The 20,535-nt window shown below is 50.1% G+C and overlaps 1 protein-coding gene across 1 annotated transcript in view; it reads right to left on the minus strand.

Annotated features, from left to right (window-relative positions):
* CACNA1A (calcium voltage-gated channel subunit alpha1 A) overlaps window positions 1-20,535 on the minus strand; it is a 421,027-nt gene that overhangs the window by 50,412 nt on the left and 350,080 nt on the right. Inside the window, exons 25-27 of the mRNA XM_032265882.1 lie at window positions 16,002-16,061; window positions 14,825-14,931; window positions 1,265-1,364 (exon numbers count right to left, since the gene is read on the minus strand). Coding sequence (XP_032121773.1) covers window positions 1,265-1,364; window positions 14,825-14,931; window positions 16,002-16,061 — 267 coding nt within the window. The remainder of the gene's footprint in view (window positions 1-1,264; window positions 1,365-14,824; window positions 14,932-16,001; window positions 16,062-20,535) is intronic.

Below are 20,535 nucleotides of genomic sequence, written 5' to 3' on the forward strand. Positions count from 1 at the left end.
TTTTTTTTGAGACAGTCTCACTCTGTCACCAGGCTGGAGTGCAGTGGTGCGATCTTGATCTCGGCTTGCTGCAAACTCTGACTCCCTGGTTCAAGGGATCCTTCTGCCTCAGCCTCCCAAGTAGCTGGGATTACAGGCAGGTGTAACCACGTCCAGCTGATTTTTGCATTTTTAGTAGAGAGGGAGTCTCACCATGCCGGCTAGGATAGTCTTTTTTTTTTTTTTTATTTTAATTTATTTTTTTTTTTTTGAGACAGTCTCACTCTGTTGCCAGGCTGGAATGCAGTGGCACAATCTCAGCTCACCGTAATCCCCACCTCCCAGGTTCAAGTGATTCTCCTGCCTCAGCCTCCTGAGTAGCTGGGACTGTAGGTGCACACCACCACACCCAACTAACGTTTGTATTTTTTAGTAGAGATGGGGTTTCACCATGTTGGTTAGGATGGTCTCAATCTCTTGACTTCGTGATCCACCTGCCTTGGCCTCCCCAAGTGCTGGGATTACAGGCGTGAGCCACTGTGCCGGGCTAACGCTTTCCCTTTTTAACCAAGAAAGAGCAGGTGTTAGAGTTCAAAGCCTTGGGCAGGCAGTCGTATTTGGTTAGATTTCCACAACAGTGTCTTTTTTCCGTCTTTAATTTTTAGTAGAGACAGAGTCTAACTATGTTGCCCAGGCTGGTCTCATGCTCCTAGGCTCAAGTAATACTCTTGCCTTGGTCTTCCAAAATGCAGGGATTATAGGTGTGACTTGATTTAAAGAAACACATTACATAAGAGATAATTCTGGGGGCCCTCAGGTGAAGCATACACGGAAAGTGGGTGCTCTAATGACTGGTTTTATTTCCTGTATTTATTTTGAATGACAGGCTTTCGGGAAATGCTGGTTCATGCTATTTTGGAAGGGGAGATATTAGAGCCTACAACAGAAAAAGTCAAAAGTTATATGGAACAAGAAATGTAGTTCTTGCTTCACAGATCACAGTTATACCCTTTTAAATCCATATGATGCCTTCATGTGAATTAGGAAAAAGGATCTTAACCCTAAGCCATTTCATCTAAAGAAAAACTGCCATAATACACAGATTATTTTATGTCAACTGACTTTACTGCCATCTGCTGGGAAGTTGTAATAATACAAATATCCATATACGATGGCTAGGATGTCATCAGCACCTCCTTTAATACGGTGTCCTTGAGCAGTGTGCAACTTGCTCAACTGTACATAACCCGGACAGTCCCCCCACCCCACTATATTCCAGTCTCACCTTGAGCTTTGGCAACCGCTTGATGGTTTTCAGAGGTCGTAGCACCCGGAGGACTCGGAGGGATTTAATCGTGTTGATATCTTTTCCTTTGCTATTGCCACTGTGGAAGAATGTTAGGGTGGGGAGAAGGGAAGAGAGGAAGCAGAGGTGAGGCTGGGTAGGGGGCAGCCCACAGGTCCACAGGCCCCTACCCTCCCAGGCCTAGAAGTCTGGGGTGAGCTTGGCACAGCCCTGCCCTTCCTGGTGAAGAGAGGTCCATTTCACCTGTTAAGCTCGGGCTCGAGAGCCAGTAAGTAGGTGGCTTTTTGTGTTTCTGGTCCCGGGGTTGGCTGAGGGCCCTTTGTCGTCTGGCTGGGCCTGATCAGTTAAGGGGGTGGCCCTGAGACCCAGTACAAGTGGGTTCTAGGGGGTTGGCTGATTCCCCCCGTTTTCTTCCCAGCTTTTTTTTTTTTTTTTAAGCAAGGTCTGGCTCTGTCACCAAGGCTGGAGTGCAGTGGCACGATCTCAGCTCACTGCAACCTTTGCCTCCTGGGCTAAAGCCATCCTCCCACCTCAGCCTCCCAAGTAGCTGGGACTACAGGCACACGCTACCGTGCCTGGCTAATTGTTTTTTTTTTTTTTTTTTTTTTTTTTTTTTTTTTTTGTAGAGACGGGGTTTTGCATTGTTGCTCAGGCTGGTCTCAAACTCCTGAGCTTGAGCAATCTGCCCACCTCGCCCTCCCAAAGTGTTGGGCTGACAGGCGTGAGCCTCCACGCCTGGTCACACCCATTTTCAAAAAAGCCCTTGGTCCAGCAGTTCAGTGGCTCCTGTGTATTCTTTTTAAACGTGGTATCGTGGGCTCTTAAAAAATGAGACTTCCTCCCCCTTCCAATGGGATTCTGGAAGATCTTAAAGTGGCCCTTATACCAAATCTCCCCTCCCCCACCGTATTCCGAGCCCGCAGGAGAGAAAATAACATGGTCTACTCCTTTTAGATGCTGACGTGGCTGCTGCCACAGTCTCTGCTGCATTGTTCCACGGGGCTCTGAGCCCATCTCTGGCAGAGAGGACCATGCAGAATTCAGTCCAAGGCCTGTTGGAACTGAGCTTAGCAATGCAGACCCCAGAGATGCCATGACACCCTTGGCGACCATGACTCAGGTCCCCCAAGAGGAGGGTACTGGGTGGGACCATGAATAGCTTGTGGTTCATGGCACTCATCACCCATCCAGTTGCTCAAACCAGAACCCTCCTGAGGGTCATGTTCAACATCATGCTCAACTCCTTGCCTTCTATCCCCCATCCCTAGTGGGTCACCTTCCTGGATGTCCCGCCACCTGTCCGTTCCTGGCTGCCATCAGGTCAGACCCCTGTCACCCATCTCCCAACTGTCTCCACATTCCCTGTCTCTCTCCATCTTTTTTTTGTTTGAGATGGAGTCTCACTCTGCCGTTCAGGCTGGAGTGCGGTGGCACGATCTTGGCTCACTGTAACCTCTGCCTCCTGGGTTCAAGCAGTTCTCCTGCCCCAGCCTGCTGAATAGCTGGGACTACAGGCATGTGCCACCACGCCAGGCTAATTTTTTGTATTTTTAGGTTTCATCATGTTGGCCAGGATGGTCTAGATCGCCTGACTTTGTGATCCACCCACCTCGGCCTCCCAAAGTGCTGGGATTATAGGCATAAGCTACCGCACCCGGCCCTTCCTCCACCGTTCATGCACAGTGACCTTGTCACTCTGTCTCCTGCTCAGAATTCTTCTGGAGCACCTGAATTCTTAGAAGAGCAGCTGCAAACTTCTGGGCATGGCATTTGAGGCTCTTCGAAACCTAGCCCAACTTACCTTCATCTTCCGTTCCCATTATGGCTACGTATCTCCAGCCCCAGCCACAATTCTTTTGCCTCTGTCCATTTCTGCATATACTATTCCTGCTGCTAGAAATGCCCTTCCTCCGCTTCCCTAGTCACAGAACTACCTGGTCCCCAAAGTCCAAATTTCAAGTTGCTCCTTCAGACAGTCTTCCCTGACTGCCTGCCTCTGGCTCCTACCAGCTCCTATGTCCTATGTGCTGTTTCGGAGTTAATGTTTGTTTCTTTCTCCTTTGTCTTTTTTTTGGAGATGGAGTCTCACTCTTGCCAAGGCTGGAATGCAGTGGTACAATCTCAGCTCACTTCAACCTCCACCTCCTGGGTTCAAGCAATTCTCTGCCTCAGTCTCCTGAGTAGCTGGGATTACAGGCACCTGCCACCATGCCTGGCTAATTAAAAAAAAAAATGTTTAATAGAGACGGGATTTCACCATCTTGGTCAGGCTGGTCTTGAACTCCTGACCTTGTGATCCACCCACCTCAGCCTCTCCAAGTGCTGGGGCTACAAGTGTGAGCCACTGATCTTTCTTTCTTTCTTCAGTCTCTGGTTTGAGACAGAAAACTCTTCAAAGGCTTACATCGCACTTTATTCTTCTCTGTGTTCATTTTCCCTTTAATCATTTTTTTTTTTTTTTTTTTTTTTTGAGATGAAGTCCTGCTGTATTGTCCAGGCTGGAGTGCAGTGGTGCGATCTCGGCTCACTGCATCCTCCACCTCCTGGGTTCAAGTGATTCTCCTGCCTCAGCCTCCTGAGTAGCTGAGTCACCACACCTGGCTAATTTTTGTATTTTAGTAGAGACAGGATTTCACCATGTTGGCCAAGCTGGTCTCGAACTCCTGACCTCAAGCAATCCACTGGCCTCGGCCTCCCGAAGTGCTGGGGTTACAGGTGTGAGCCACTGCGCCCGTCCGTTTCCCCTTTAATCTTGATCCCTGTCCCAGCCCCTAGCCTGCACCTGGCGTGTGGTGTCAGGACACCTGGATACCTCCAGGTTGAGTCCTTGAGTGGGAAGGTCACCTAGCAAACATCTCCCTACAGTGACCTCCTGCGTCATGAGCAGAACTGCCCCAGAGACCCCCAACACGATGTGTCTTGGTATCAAGGAGCAAAAACATCACTCTTCACACCATTTGTTTTTTTTTTTTTTTTTTTGAGACAGAGTCTTGTTCTGTCACCAGGCCCCAGGCTGGAGTGCAGTGGCACGATCTCGGCTCACTGCAACCTCCGCCTCCTGAGTTCAAGCAGTTCTCCTGCCTCAGCCTCCCGAGTAGCTGGGACTACAGGTGCTCGTTACCATGCCCAGCTAATTTTTGTATTTTTTTAGTAGAGACGGGGTTTCACCATGTTGGCCAGGATGGTCTTGGTCTCTTGACCTCGTGATCCACCTGCCTCGGCCTCCCAAAGTGCTGGGATTACAGGCGTGAGCCACCATGCCCAGCCACCATTTGCTTTTTAAAGGACTCTTTTCTCCCAGTTTTCAGGGAACAAAGACAAGGGCTGTATTTTAGCCTGCTAGTCACAGACATACTCCGGACATTTTTTTTTTTTTTTCTTTTTAAAACCAGCATCATCATCATCTCAAGGCCAAGCCTCCAAGTGCAAGACACATGTTGGACAGTCACTGAGATAATTTTAAGCAGAACAGGGGCATGGATTGAATGGATCACAGAGGGACGTAACATTTTCTTTTCCACGTATCTTTCAGACGTTCTGCTTGTGAGAGAAAGGGAGCCTCAGGCAGATGCTACCAGGTCTTTAACACCTCCGTAACACTTAATAATTTCTCTTTTAACAGAGCCCAGCTTGAAGGCAGCAACATTGTCTGAGTTCTGTTAGATTTACTTTTGCAGTTGCAGATTTATCCAAGCTTAGCAATACTGGTTGTGAGTAGATAACATAGTTTCCTTTTTTTCAATTATTATTATTTTTTTTTTTATTAAAAAGATGGGATCTCACTCTCACCCAGGCTGGATGGAGTGCAGTGGTGCGATCACAGCTCACCGCAGCCTCCAACTCCTGGGCTCAAGCGATCCTCCAGCCTCAGTCTCCCAAATGGCTGGGACTAGAGGCATGAGCCGCTGCACCTGGCTAAAGCTTCCTGTTGAAATTGAAGTTTGGAATATGTGTTGGTGGAAAAAAACGTCAAACAACGGTACCTCCAGGTTGCACATGGACTGGCTAAAATCTTGATGTCCCAAACAAGTGACATTTGGGAACCATCTCCATGGCGTTCTGTATGTATTCCATGGCCACTTTATTCTTTACATTTTTTTTTGAGACTGAGTCTCACTCTGTCGCCCAGGCTGGAGCGCAGTGGTGCGGTCCAGCTCACTGCAACCTCCACCTTCTGGGTTTGAGCAATTCTCCTGCCTCAGCCTCCTCTGTAGCTGGGATTACAGGTGCGCACCACCACGCCTGGCTAATTTTTTGCATTTTTGGTAGAGATGGGGTTTTACCATGTTGGCCAGACTGGTTTCAGACTCTTGACATCAAGTGATCCACGGGCCTTGGGCTCCCAGAACGCTGGAATTAACAGGCGTGAGCCGCCATGTCCAGTTCATTTTCATTGCTTCTGATAACTGCTCCACCCAGCTCACCTACTGAAACGGAACCTCTGCCCCTTCTGTTCTCTGCAGGAACTGGTGAGGCATGGGCGGAGGCATCAGCAAGACCCTTTGAAACGCCTCCTTCCCAGGGAGTGTGTTCTGGTCATTCTAAGCAACAGGACAGCAGTGGCAAGGACACGAGGCCATGGAAACAAGCCCAGAACTAACAAGGCTGCACCAGGTCACAGATCATGAGACAGAATATGAGAGAGAGAGAGAGAGAGAGAGACACTTTACCGTGTACTGCTCCTGGTGATGTGGCATCGGAAGGAGAGACAGATCGTAAGCGGCCTCAGAAGAAAGAACACAGAACACGCACGTACACACGCACCCCTGAGCACCACTGAGTCCTGCCCGGGGAGCAGTGGGGGCAGCCTCAGGCTCATGGCGCTGGCCGGTGTCCATCCTTCCGTCTGGAAGCCGCCCCTACCTCCGTTCAGTCCCCCACCCTTGGCAGGCCCCCGGCACTGCCAACAGCACCCAAGAAAGCCAAATTTCCAAGTAGCTGGACAGCTGCGAAGCTGTCAGTTACCAAAGGCGAATTCGCCGCGGAAAGTCACTGCCAAGAGCCGGAGAAATCGCTCTTCTCCAGGAGTTGCGGAGCTGCAAGGTTTTAAAATGTCTTAAAGGTTGTGAACTTTGAAGTTGAGGGGACCTTGGTTTGAATCCTGACTCTGCCTCTCATTATCCTCATCTGCAAAACAGGCCCAGACTGGGTACGGTGGCTCACACCTATAATCCGAGCACTTTGGGAGGCCAAGTTGGGAAGATCGCTTGAGGTCAGGAGTTCGAGGCCCACCTGGGCAACATAGGGGACCCTCTCTCTCTCTCTCTCTTTTTTTTTTGAGCACCCAGGCTGGAGTGCTGTAGCGGGATGTTGGCTCACTGCAGCCTCAACCTCTGGGGCTCAGGTGATTTTCCCACCTTAGCCTCCCAAGAAGCTGGAAATGCAGGTGAATTTTTCTATGTTTCCTAGAGACGGGGTCTCATTATGTTGCCCAGGCTGGTCTCAAATGCCTGGGCTCAAATGATCCTCCTTCCTAGGCCTCCCAGAGTGCTGGGATTACAGGTGTGAATCACCATGTCCTGGGTAAGACTCTGTCTCTTCAAACAAACAAGCAAATAAACAACCCAGGTCTGTGGAATTCTGATGTTTCATTAATAGCTATGGCCTTGGTTTGCTCCTTATGAAGGCAGAACAAAGAGCTGTGACTTGGGGATGGAATTAAAAGCAACTCTGAAGTCCTCTGAGCAAATGCAGGGCTGGAAAAAACTGTGAGCACTGGACAGTGAGTCCTCTCATGACTTGTCATTGGAATCAGGCTTGGGTTCATTAGGAGCCTTCAACAATGACTGGAGATTCAGGTTAGAAACACCTGATCACCATCAGAATGGCGTAAACCCTGTCACCAAAGACTCTATGGAATTTTCCATCCACAACCCCTTTGAAAGTTAGTGATTTTTTTTTTTGGAGACAGAGTTTTGCTCTTGTTGTCCAGGCTGGAGTGCAATGGCACAATCTTGGCTCACCACAACCTTCACCGCCCAGGTTCAAGCGATTCTCCTGCTTCAGCCTCCTGAGTAGCTGGGATTACAGGCACGCACTACCATGCCTGGCTAACTTTGTATTTTTAGTAGAGATGGAGTTTCTCCACTTTAGTCAGGCTGGCCTCGAACTCCCGGCCTCAGGTGATCTGCTCACCTCAGCCTCCCAAAGTGCTGGGATTACAGGTGTGAGCCACTGTGCCAAGCTAGTGAGATATTTTTTACAACACAGGATGGTTTAAATGCCTACAAATATTCCCAGTTGATTCTCTTCTACACCCCCTCATCTCTTTCCTATATTCTGACTTGGGGTTCTCAAGCTCGGTATATCTAGGAATTGCTGCATACCTAGAATCGTAGAGATTCTACCTTTTCTTCAAGACAGAGTCTTGTTTGGTCACCCAGGCTGGAGTGCAGCAGCGCGATCTCGGCTCACTGTAACCTCCGCCTCCCGGGTTCAAGTGGTTCTCCTGCCTCAGCCTCCCGAGTAGCTGGGATTACAGGTGCCTGCCACCATGCCCGGCTAATTTTGTATTTTAGTAGAGACAGGATTTTGCCATGTTGGTCAGGCTGGTCTCAAACTCCTCGACTTAGGTGATCCACCCAGCCCAAAGTGCTGAGATTGCAGGTGTGAGCCACCAGGCCCGGCCTTATTTTATATTTTTAGAGACGGGGTCTTGCTCTGTCACCCAGGCTGGAGTGCGGTGGCGTGATCACGGCTCACTGCAGCCTTGAACTTCCTGACTCGAGTGATTGTCCTATCTCAGCCTACCAAGTAGCTGGGACTACAGGCAAGAGCCACCATACCCAGCTTCCTTATGAATCACTGAGGGAGTTTTCGATGATAGTGATTTGCTTTTTGAGGTTATGTCTTGCTCTGTCGCCCAGGCTGGAGTACAATGGTGCAATCTTGGCTCACGGCAACCTTTGCCTCCCGAGTTCAAGCGATTCTCTTGTCTCCGCCTCCCGAGTAGCCACCACACGCAGCTTACTTTTGTATTTTAATAGACATTGGGTTTCGTCATGTTGCCCAGGCTGGTTTCAAACCCCTGACCTTGTGATCGGCCCACTTCGGCCTCCCAAAGTGCTGGGATTACAGGTGTGTGCCACTGCACCCAGCCAATGCTAGTGATTTTTGCCCAGTCTGCTGACTTTAGGTTTAAGATGGGAGTCTTCTGAACATCACTACATTTGCCTGTGGGAAGCTGGCACCATGATGCCCATTTTCCAGATAAGGAAGCTGAGGCCTAGAGAAAAAGGGTGACTTGCCCAAGGGCAGGCACACAGCGGGGAAGACAGACAGACAGAGATTCAAACCCAGGTGTGGGTCTCTTGCGCTCTAATCTTTCCATTTCATCACATGCAAGAAAAAGAATCCTTTCAGGTTGGGGGCTGTTTTGAAGATGAGGATCAAAAGAGAGCAGCTCAGGGCTCCATCTTTGGCTTCCTGACAGTCTGCCTCCTGGATATGCAGGAGCAGCTTGATCAAGGTGTTCTGGCAGCTGCGGTCCTGTCTTTGGGGGAGGAGCAGCCGCGCCAGATGGACTCTTGGCAGTGAGGGCAGGATCATGATCCACCAGCTGCTGAGAAATGTCAGTTGGCTGCCCCAATGCATGGGCACAGAGCGTGATATGATGTGTGATGGCTCACGAAACGGTGCGTTCATGGTGGACAGATGGACGCATGGGACACAGTCAGTGAACTGAGCAGGACACACACAGACACACACAGACACACACACACACACACACACACACACACAGACAGATATTGGGTGAGGTGCAGGAGGGTGGACACCTTTAGGACAGCTTCGACATCCCTTGGTGGGACCACAGGGGCAGTTTTTTCCCATATCAGAGACGGGGCCAAAATCACAGCACTGCGGGGAGAATCCTTGCTTTGACCCTAAAGGGCCAGAATAGCAAGATTCCTTTCAACAAGTAAGAGAGCAACCTTACGCTCCCTTCCCCTGGATCTTGCAGCCCTGCCAGGACCTCAGAGAATGCAGGCCGGCTGGGCTGCTGAGAGTGCCATTCTGCCCACTGTGAGCCTCCGTACGCAGGGCTGGGAGATGGGCAGCATCTGACAGCTCAACCCAACCTCAGCGATCTTGCTGGGCTTATTTTCCTCCACAGTCTCTCTGGGCCACAGTTTCCTCATCTAGAAGGGAAAAACTGAGGCACAGACAGGCTGAAGGACTTGCACGTCTAGAGAAATCAAACAGACCTGCAGGGACCTTTTCCTCCAACAGGAAGGTCAATCTAATACTTGCTGGGGTTCTCAGCCTTGTCAACGAGGAGATGTGCACACAGGACAGACAAAGCGAGTTAAAAGAGCAGGAAGGAAAGAAGCAGAGGACCTTGTTGGGTGGGGGGATGGGTTCAGCACTCAGGTTGAGAAACTCAGAGCATCCCATGCTCCTTCCAACGTGCCAACTATCTGATGACAAGGAAAGACAATAAGCCAAGTCCTCATAGGGTGACAGACCTTCTCAGACAAGAGAGACCAGAAACCTGCAACCAGGGGATGATTCCAAAACTTTTCTTGGGGGGAAAAAGCAGTAGCTCGAGTAGTAGCGTTATTCTGGCTTTCTAGCAATTTGGCTCTTAGGCGTGCAGGAATGGCTTGATCAAGGCACCTGACCAGCTGTGCTGGGCCTGCATCCCTGCCCTGGGGGAGGAACAGTAGCATCAGATGGACTCTTGACAGTGGGGTGGGGAGGATGTGGTAGGGGTGAGGTCTCAGGGTCTCCTTTCCCATTCCTCTGACTGTTATATAAAGATGCTCCCTGTTGGACTCATGGCCATCAGCTGTTCCAAAGCTTTGGGAGAGTCCCAGACACGTGCCAGAATGCCACTGGCAAAATCTCACAACTCCCAGTTCCTGCACAATCTACAAGCCTGCCAGGGCTGACAGGACAGCCTGAAATCCCTATCTGGATCATTGTCTTGTGTAAGAATTAAAATAACAACAACAACATTCAAAATGGATTTTCAAGGGTGCAGGGTGGCTTTATGCCTGTACTAATTTCACAAGAACAATGTAAAAGCTTGACTCTGCAAACAGGCTGCCAAGTTGCTGTGAGCCGTAGGCCAAATTTGAATGCCCTGGTATAACTTGATTTTTTTTTTTGAGATGGAGTCTCACTCTGTCACCCAGGCTAGAGTGCAGTGGTGCGATCTTGGCTCACTGCAAGCTCCGCCTCCCAGGTTAAGTGATTCTCATGCCTCAGCTTCCTGAGTAGCTGGGATTACAGGTGCACACCACCACATCCAGCTAATTTTTGTATTTTTAGTAGAGGCAGGGTTTCACCATGTTGGTCAGGCTGGTCTTGAACTTCTGACCTCATGATCCACCTGCCTCGGCCTCCCAAAGTGCTAGGATTACAGGCATGAGCAACTGCGCTCAGCCAACTTGATATTTAAAAAGAAAACACAGAAATAATAATAAAAAAGAAACTCTCCATGGCAGATTCTTTTGTAACACAAAGAATCATTCTACTTTTTTTTTTTTTTGAGACGGAGTCTTGCTCTGTCACCCAGGATGGAGTGCAGTGGTGCAATCTCGACTCACTGCAACCTCCCCCTCCTGGGTTCTAGCGATTCTCCTGCATCAGCCTCCTGAGTAGCTGGAATTACAGAAGCCCCCCACCATGGCCAGCCAGTTTTTGTATTTTTAGCAGAGACAAGGTTTCACTATATTGGCCAGACTGGTCTTGTACCTCAGGCCTCAAGTGATCCACTTGCCTCGGCCCCGCTAAGTGCTGGGATTACAGGTGTGAGTCACTGCACTTAGCTCATTATGCTAATTGACCTCTGGTGAAAAAGAATTTTTGGTTTGTTTTTGCAGATTAACTTTGTTTAAAAGAAGAGGCTAATTGTAACTCCAGAGAACCTAGAAACAGTATGTTGTAAACAGTGGCCCATAATGGCAAAAGCTCACACTGAAAGGCTTGCCCCTGGGCCCTTTGAAGGTCATCCCCTCCCTAAATTGTGATGGTCAACTTGGGGGATGGAGGTGGGACTGTCACCTCCTCAACACTTTTTTTGAGACAGAGCTATGCTCTGTCGCCTAGGCTTGAGTGCAGTGGTGCGATTTTGGCTTACTGCAACCTCTGCTTCGAGGTTCAAGCAATTCTTCTGCCTCAGTCTGCCGCGTAGCTGGGATTCCAGGCACCCACTATCACATCTGACTAATTTTTTGTATTTTTAGTAGAGAATTTTTGTATTTTTGTCATGTTGGCCAGGCTGGTCTTGAACTCCTGACCTCAGGTGATCCGCCTGCCCTGGCCCCCCAAAGTGCTAGGACTACAGGCATGAGCCACTGTGCCCAGTCTACTATAATACATTCTTATGCACACTGTGATTAGCTAAAACAATCATTTTTGGGGGGTGAAAAACAGTGCTAATTTGATATGGAACAAATGTATCTCATTTTTATTTTACATTTCTCTGAATTCCAATGAGGTTGATCTACCATTCAGTTTGACTAGTTGCCAGCATTCTATGAGGTTTCTGTTTACGTCCATTGCCCATTTATCTACTGAGGAATGGTGTTTCTTATTGATTTGTAACTGCTTTTTATATTTTAAGGACATGGGCTCCTTGTGTTATTTGTTGCAATCTTTGTCCCCTAATGTGATGTGCATTGTGTTTTGTTTATTTATTTACTTTTAAACATACAAAACAGCTTGCTGAACCTGTTTCTTTGGTATTCATCACTATTAAAATTATTCAGTAACCATACAAAGCAATAATATCCTAAATAGCTAATTCACTGATGTTTAATTTTGAAATTTTTTATTCTTTTGACACGGGTTCTTCCTGTGTTCCCCAGACTGGAGTGCAATGGCACAATTTTGCCTCACTGCAGTCTCGACCTCGTGGGCTCAAGGGATTCTCCCACCTCAGCCTCCTGTGTGGCTGCTACTACAGGCATGCCACCATGATGCCTGGCTACTTTCTATGTATGTGTGTATGTGTATATACATATGTGTATGTGCGTGTGTGTATACACATATGTGTGTATATACATATGTGCATGTGCGTGTGTATATACATGTGTATGCGTGTGTATACATACGTGTATGTGCGTGTGCATACATATGTGCACGTGTGTATACATACATGTGTGCACGTGTGCATACATGTGTGAGTGTATATACATACATGTGTATGCACGTGTGTATATACATACATGTGTGTGCGCATGTGTATATACACATGTGCACGTGTATATATACATACATGTGTGTGCGCGTGTGTAGATACATGTGTGTGCGTGTGTATATACATACGTGTGTGCGCATGTGCATATACATGTGTGCATATACATACGTGTGTATATACATACATGTGTGTATATACGTGTTATATACATACATGTGTGTATATACGTGTTATATACATACATATGTGTGCGTGTATATACATACATGTGTGTATATACATACATACGTGTGCGTGTATATACATGTGTGTGAGTGTGTATACATACATATGCGTGTGTGTGTGTATATTTCTTTGTAGAGATGGGTCTCCCTATGTTACCCAGGCTGGTCTCGACCTCCTGGGCTCAAAGCAATCTGCCTGTCTCAGTCTCCCAAAGTGCTGGGATTACAGGTGTGAGCCACTGTGCCCAGCCACCATTTTTTTTTTTTTTTTTTTTTAAAGCAATCTCTTCCATTGCTGTAGCAGTCAAATAGATACTGAAGAACTCTGAGGAGAAGGAAGGAGGTGGGGAGGGAGGGCAGGAGAGAGAAAAAGAAAAGAAGAGCAAGTGAACAAAAAGGGAAGAGGGAGAAAGAGGAGGAAGGAGTGAAAGAGAAAGAGAAAGCAGCACAACTGGCCTCCCGACCTCCGTGACACATCTCCTCCAGCTCTGCGGCACGCACCCAGAAACTCTGGAGATTTCTTGTTCTAACACAACTTCACCTCACTGTGTCCCCAGAGAAGAATCTAAGTGTGGCCTATTTTATAGGTCTTCAGCTGGAAATGGGCCACCATTCTGGCCCTCCTGACAAACCACGTCCTCACTGTTTGGTCACGGAGACCATTCAAGGGTCCCTCCAGATGGGCTGAGGAGGGAGCCTCTGATTTCTCAGGGGGAGTGAGTAGGTCAAGATCCTTCCAAAACCTTTCAGGGAATAATCCACCATGATGGGCACAGCCGGGGTCCCCAAGATTTATTTCTCGATTAGAGACTTATTAGATGTTTTTCATCCTGCTCCAAATGTCTACAACCTCAGGAATGTACTGCTATGTCTGCTATCGGGGTCCTAATGGCTAACGGCCACTCAGCTGCTGGGCGCCATCTTGAAATAGTCACCCAGAACCTGGGGGCCATTTTGAAATAGCTTCCCTAGAAGTTGGGCACCATCTTGGAATGGTTACCCAGAACGAGGGTGCCACCTTGAAATGGCTGCCCAGAACTTGGGGGCCATCTTGGAATCACCACCCAAAACTTGGGGACCATCTTGGAATGGCTACCCAGAACTTGAAGGCCACCTTGGAACTGAGGGACCATGTAAGCATGGCCATTCAGAGTTCAGAAGCCATCTTAGCATGGCAGCCCAGAACTCAGAGGCCATCTTGCAATGGCTTCCTAGAACTTGGGGGCCATTTTGGAATGGCTACCCAGAACTTGAAGGCCACCTTGGAACTCAGGGACCTTGAAAGCATGGCCATCCAGAATTTAGAAGCCATCTTGGAACAGCCGCCCAGAACTTAAATGCCACCTTGGAATGGTTGCCCAGAACTTGGGGGCCACCCGGGAACTCAAGGGCCATTTTGCAATGGCTTCCTAGAACTTGGGGGCCATCTTGGAATGGCCACCCAGAATTTGAAGGCCACCTTGGAACTCAGAGACCATCTAAGAATGGCCATCCCAAATTCAGAAGCCATCTTGGAATGAGAGCCCAGAACTCCGGGGCCATCTTGGAACGGCCACCCAGAGCTTGGATGCCATCCTGGGATGACTACTAAGTGCCTGGGTGCCACCCCGAAATGGCTGCCTACAACTAGGGCACCATGGTGGAGCCCCATACTGACACACGGCCTTTCAGAGGAGAATCCCAGGACTACTGGGAGAAGCGAAAGACACACAAAGGGAGTCACCAGGTCTACAACTACAGGGCCGTTGGGCACGGGGGGAGGGGGTCAGAATTCTCACGCACATTCATTTCCTGATTGTCTCTTTAGGGACTCCCCAAAGAGACAGCAGCTTGGGCGGCGCGTGTGGAGCAGTAGGGGAATGACACGTTCCGGCAAGGCTAGTCTACGGAAAGCAGCACAGCAAGAGGCTGGTGACGTGGCTGAGGCCCATTGCTGTGTGAGGAGGTAGAAGGTGCGTGGGGGGGGTCCCTTCTCCTTCTTCCTCCACGGCTGTCATGCAAAAAGCCAATCGAAGCTCTTCCTGGTGGCATGCTGATCTCCCCCGCGTCCCCAGAGCCCACACACCCCGTCCCTGGACCCTGAGAACATGTCCCCTGATCTGATGGGTGGCCCCCAGGCCAGGGGGGTGGGGGAAAAGAGGCTAGTGGAGGCCTCGCGAGGAGACTTACGTGAAGGCAAAGGCTACCAGGGCCCCACTGACCACTATGAAGTCGAGAATATTCCAGAGGTCGCGGAAGTAGGCGCCCTGATGCAGGACGAGCCCCAGGTCAATCATCTGTGGGGGAGAAGAGAGAGTGCTCAGAGCCCCCGCCTGATCCCCACCCTGGGGTGTTGCCACCCACTCCCTAGCCTCTCGGGGAGAGGCAGGGAAGCCAGAGGTTGCCTCATCCTGCAGGGATGGGCGGTGGCCAGAGGACTCCGGGCAGGATTGGGGAGCCCCTGCTCCATGAGAGGCAGCCCCTCTGCCTGAGGGAAGGCAGCTCTGGCTTGCCGGCTCTTACATCCAAACCTTGGGGTCCTCTTTGATGCCTCTTTGTCCCAAATCCCTCATTGGCTCCATCTGCAAAGCTCACTGACTCTGATTCCAGAACCTTCCAAGAATCTGTCCACATCTCACGTCTTCTTTGGTCACCAGCGTGATCCCGTCCCCGTCATCATCCACGGGGACCAGTGTGATCACCTGCTCACAGGTCCTCTGCTTCCCACACATGTCAGAGGGCACCTGTGAACACCTCCTCTGCCCGGAACCCTCTATGGCTCTCACCTCACTTAAAGTCAAAGCCAAAGAGCCCTGTCTGTGACCCCCTGCACAAGGTGCTCCTCGCCTCCCTGTTCTCATCTCTCTGCCGTTTGTTTCCCCTCTTCTCACACTCTGCGAAGTGCTAGAGCATTTCTAATCCTCTGGCCGACTCCTCCTCTAGAGGGGGGCATTCTTGAAAGCTCAGAATCTCCTGGAGCCCTGGCTCTCTGCAGTTTTTTTTTTTTTTTTTTTTTTGAGACAGAGTTTCACTCTGTCACCCAGGCTGGAGTGCAGTGGCATGATCTTGGCTTACTGCAGCCTCCACGTTGGCTCATTACAGCCCTGGGTTCAAGCAGGTGTCCTGCCTCAGCCTTCCGAGTAGCTGGGAATACTGGCATGAGCCACCACGCCTGGCTAGTTTTTGTATTTTTAGCAGAGACAGGGTTTTACCATGTTGACCAGGCTGGTCTCGAACTCCTGACCTCAAATCATCTGCCGGCCTCGGCCTCCCAAAGTGTTGGGATGACAGGCATGAGCCACTCTACCCGGCTTGAAAAAACAAAACAAAACCATACTGCATGTTCTCACTTCAAATGTGCACTCACCTTGATCACCATCTCAAAGGTAAAGACGCCTGTAAAAACGTAGTCAAAATATCGCAGCACCTGCAGGGGTTAAAAGCAAGAGAGCAGTGGATTACTGGCCCGTTCCAGCAGAGCCCCGGTAAAATGAACGACTGCCCGCTGGGGAGCGGAGCCTGAACCCAGGGGAGGGCACAGCTGCCACATCGGCTGGGCAGGGCGTGCGCCGCACAAGGGCCCCTCCCATCTCTTCCGTAGTGCAGATTTGTATGTTGTAAATGAAACTGTCCAGCAGATGGCAGCAAATCCTAACAGAAATCCCTGTATTAGGCCGGTTCGCTAACCCATGGGAAAGGTGCCTTTTACAATTTGCCCCAAGCCCTACCGAGGATTAGAGGCGGCCCCAGAAAAGTTCAGGGTTGACTGTATCCCTCTTGGTGATGGATCCAATCCCCTGATACCCTTGCTTTCTTGGTGTCCTGGACGAGAAATCATTCCTATGTGTTTCTTTTCCTTTTTTTTTTTTTTTGAGACGAAGTCTCACTCTTTCTCCCAGGCTGGGATGTTATGGTGCCCTCTCAGGTCACTGCAACCTCCGCCTCCTGGGTTCAAGTGATTCTCCTGCCTCAGCCTCCCGAGTAGTGGGGGTTACAGGAACACGGCACCACGACCGGCTGACTTCTGCATTTTTAGTAGAAACGGGGTTCCACCATGTTGCTCTGGCTGGTCTTGAACACCTGACCTAGTGATCCGCCTGCCTTGGCCTCTCAAAGTGCTGGGATTACAGGTGTGAGCCACCACGCCCGGCGCTACGTGGTTTCTTAAACATTGGGGCCAATCCCTTAGCACCACATCTCTTCCCGCCTCATGGCCAGGCCCATGCCAGGGTAGGTTAATTCTTCCTGTCCCCATCTCCAGGCCCGATGTTTCTGCCTGGACGAACAACATTCTCTGGCCCAGCCCCTCTCCAGGACACACCACAGCACACGTCTGGTGTCAGCCGGGCATAAAGATGAGGGTGTGTTGCCTGGTATCTGGCTGGTGGTAGGTACAGGGGGTGGACACTGGCCAGATGTGGTGGCTCAAGCCTGTGACCCCAGCACTTTGGGAGGCCGAGGTAGGCAGATCACTTGAGGTCAGGAGTTCGAGACCAGCCTGACCAACATGGCAAAACCCCATCTCTACTAAAAATACAAAAAATTAGCTTGGCATGGTGGCATGTGCCTGTAATACCAGCTACTCGGAAGACAGAGGCATGAGAATCACTTGAATCTGGGAGGTTGAGGTTGCAGTGAGCTGAGATCACACCACTGCACTTCAACCTAGGAGACAGAGACTCTGTCTTAAAACAAAACAAAAAGGACAGGCGTGGTGGACAGGCGTGGTGGCTCATGTCTGCAATTCCAGCACTTTGGGAGGCAGAGATGGGCGGATCACTTGAGGTCAGGAGTTCGAGACCAGCCTGACCAATAAGGATGAAACTCCGTCTCTATTAAAAATGCAAAAATTAGCTGGGCATGGCAGCGTGCGCCTGTAATCCCAGCTATTCGGGAGGCTGAGGCAGGAGAATCACTTGAACCCGGGAGACAGCGGTTAGTGGTGAGCTGAGATCGCGCCATTGCACCCCAGCCTGGGCAACAAGAGCAAAACTCTGTCTCGGGTGGGGTGGGGGTAATTGGATCCACCTGGAAGCCGCAAGGGCTGAGCATTACTGAACATGGCCACCAGAGGGCGCTGTGAACACCCCAGTCAGGCAAGTCTTGCTTCCGCTTACAACTCTCCGTGGCTCCCACCTCACTCAGGGATCAAAGCCAAATTCCTCCCCGAGGCCCTCAAGGCCCTGCACGATCTGACCAGTCATGTTCCTGACCTCACTTCCTCTCGCTCTCGCCCTTGCTGACTTCCTCTTGTGGCCTGAGATGCTCCCACCTCAGGGCTCCCGAATGCTTTCCCCACATCCCATTTGATTCCCTCTTTCTCCTCCTTTATGACTTAGCTCAAATGACACGTTCCCAGTGAGGACTTCCCTGGCCAACTGTTTAAATTCCATCTCCTGGGCCGGGCGTGGTGGCTCACGCCTGTAATCTCAGCACTTTGGGAGGCCAATGCAGGAGGATCACGAGGTTAGGAGTTCGAGACCAGCCTGACCACCATGGTGAAACTCCGTCTCTACTAAAAATACAAAAAATTAGCTAGGTGTGGTGGCATGTGCCTGCAACGCCAGCTACTCAGGAGGCTGAGGCAGGAGACTTGCCTGAACCCTGGAGGTGGGGGCTGCAGTGAGCCGAGATCGTGCCACTGCACTCCAGCCTGGGTAACAGAGCGAGACACTGTCTCAAACAAAACAAAAAACAAAACAAAACACGAAAATTCCATCTCCTGATGCTTGAGATCCCCCTTATGAAGCCTCTCTTTCCCTCTGCCTGCCACACCTCCAGTCACTTATCAGCCCCCAAACAACTATGTGTTATAGTCACTGACAATCTCATTCTCCATCTCCCCCACCCAAATGTCAGCCCCACAGGACAGGGATGTCTGTCTGTCACCATGGCATCTCCAGTTTATGATACAGGGTCAGGCATATAGTAGGTGCTCAAGAAATGTTTGTTGAATGAATGCATGAACAGCTGGGGCTGTGCTGGGTCCTGCAGGAGCTGGACTCTGTGATCCGTGTGGTTATAACATATATTTCTGTTATGTGTAGTGCTTGAAGAGGAATTAGAGACCAGAGTGCCTGGGGTCGGGGTGGGGTGACTTCCGGGAGGGAGGGTCTGGTTCAAGGGGATTGGCTTGAAGGAGCTGGGTAGGGAGAGGGGATGGTGCTGGGGGAGCACGTCAGGTGCACCAGGCAGTGGCCTAGCCTGGTCAAAGGCCTGACGCTTTGCGGGCTCTGGGAGTGCAGGGACTGTCTTATGCCCTGTCAATCCTCCCTGGCTAGCTCAGTAGCTGGCACATAGTAGTTGCTTATTAAATACTTACTAAAGGAATGAATGAAAGGAAAGGAGAGAGAGAGTCAGGATAGGGCAGGCCAGGGGGTCAGGTGACTCTAATTCTGGAGCACTGAATAAGGTGTACAAGAGGAAATCAAAAGACCAATAAATTCAGTTCAAGCAGTCCTACTATTTAGATCTTTCTGACCTATTTGCAAGTGCTTGATCTCATTCATTACAGGGAAATGTCAAACAAGACCCCAGTGAGAAATCACTCCACACCCAGCAGAGGAGCCAAAGGAAGCAGATGAGAGCACCAAGTATTGACGAGGACGGGGAAGAACAGGAGTTCCCATGTGCTACTTGTGCAAGGACCACTGTCTTTATTTTTATTTTTTGAGACGCTCTGTTGCCCAGGCTGGAGGGCAGTGGTGCGATCTTGGCTCACTGCAACCTTTGCCTCCTGGGTTCAAGCGATTCTCCTGCCTCAGCCTCCCGAGTAGCTGGGATTACAGGCACATGCCACTACACCTAGTTATTTTTTTGTATTTTTAGTAGAGACAGGGTTTCACCATGTTGGCCAAGCTGGTCTTGAATTCCTGACCTCAGGTGATTCGCCTGCCTCAGCCTCCCAAAGTGCTGCGATTACAGGTGTGAGCTACGCTGCCCGCCACTGTGTTTTACTGATTGACTGACCGTTTTGAGACAGGGTCTTGCTCTGTTGCCCAGGCTGGAGTGCAGGGGCACGACCTCAGTTCACTGCAACCTCCACCTCCTGGGTTTAAATGATTCTCATGCCTCAGCCTTCCAAGCAGCTGAGATGACAGGTGCGTGCCACCACACCTGGCTAATTTTTGTATTTTTGGTATTGACAGGGTTTCACCATGTTGGCCAGGCTGGTCTGAAACTCCTGACCTCAGGGGATCCACCTGCATCCACCTCCCAAAGGGTCACTGTGTTTACTGTCTAGTAAACATTCCAGCTGCATTTACTGAGGCCGACCACTTGCAAATTCTGTAATCTAGACACTGTGCTTTTGGTTTATACCCTGGAGGAATTCGTATTTATTTATTTATTGAGATAGGGTCTTACTCTGTCACGCAGGTTGGAGGGCAGTGGCATGACCACGGATCATTATAATCTCAACCTTGCAGACTCAAGTGATCCTCCCACCTCAGCCTCCCGAGTGGCTGGGACCATAGGTGGGCGCCATCATGCCTGGCTAATAAAAAAAAAAATTTTTTTTTTTGGTAGAGATGGGGAGGGGGGTCTCACTATGTTGTCCAGGCTGGTCTTGAACTCCTTGCCTCAAGCAATCCTCCCACTTTGGCCTCTCAAAGTGCTGGGATTATAGGTGTAAGCCACTGCCTCCGGCCTCCTGGAGAAATTCTTGTCCAAGTGACTCAGGAAACATGTTGTGGGTGGGGCCTGGGGACAGCGTTCTAACTCAGAAACACCCAAACATCCATCAACAGGAGGATGGATCACACATCATGCCACACAGGAAATCTGAAAACAGCATCATAAAGAGTGCCCAGCAGCTGGGCGCGGTGCTCACGCCTGGAATCCCAGCACTTTGGGAGGCCAAGGTGGGCAGATCACTTGAGGTCAGGAGTTTGAGACCAGCC

This window comes from Sapajus apella, unplaced genomic scaffold (assembly GCF_009761245.1).
Source record: "Sapajus apella isolate SASKATOON/1434 unplaced genomic scaffold, GSC_monkey_1.0 scaffold152, whole genome shotgun sequence".
NCBI lineage: Eukaryota > Metazoa > Chordata > Mammalia > Primates > Cebidae > Sapajus > Sapajus apella.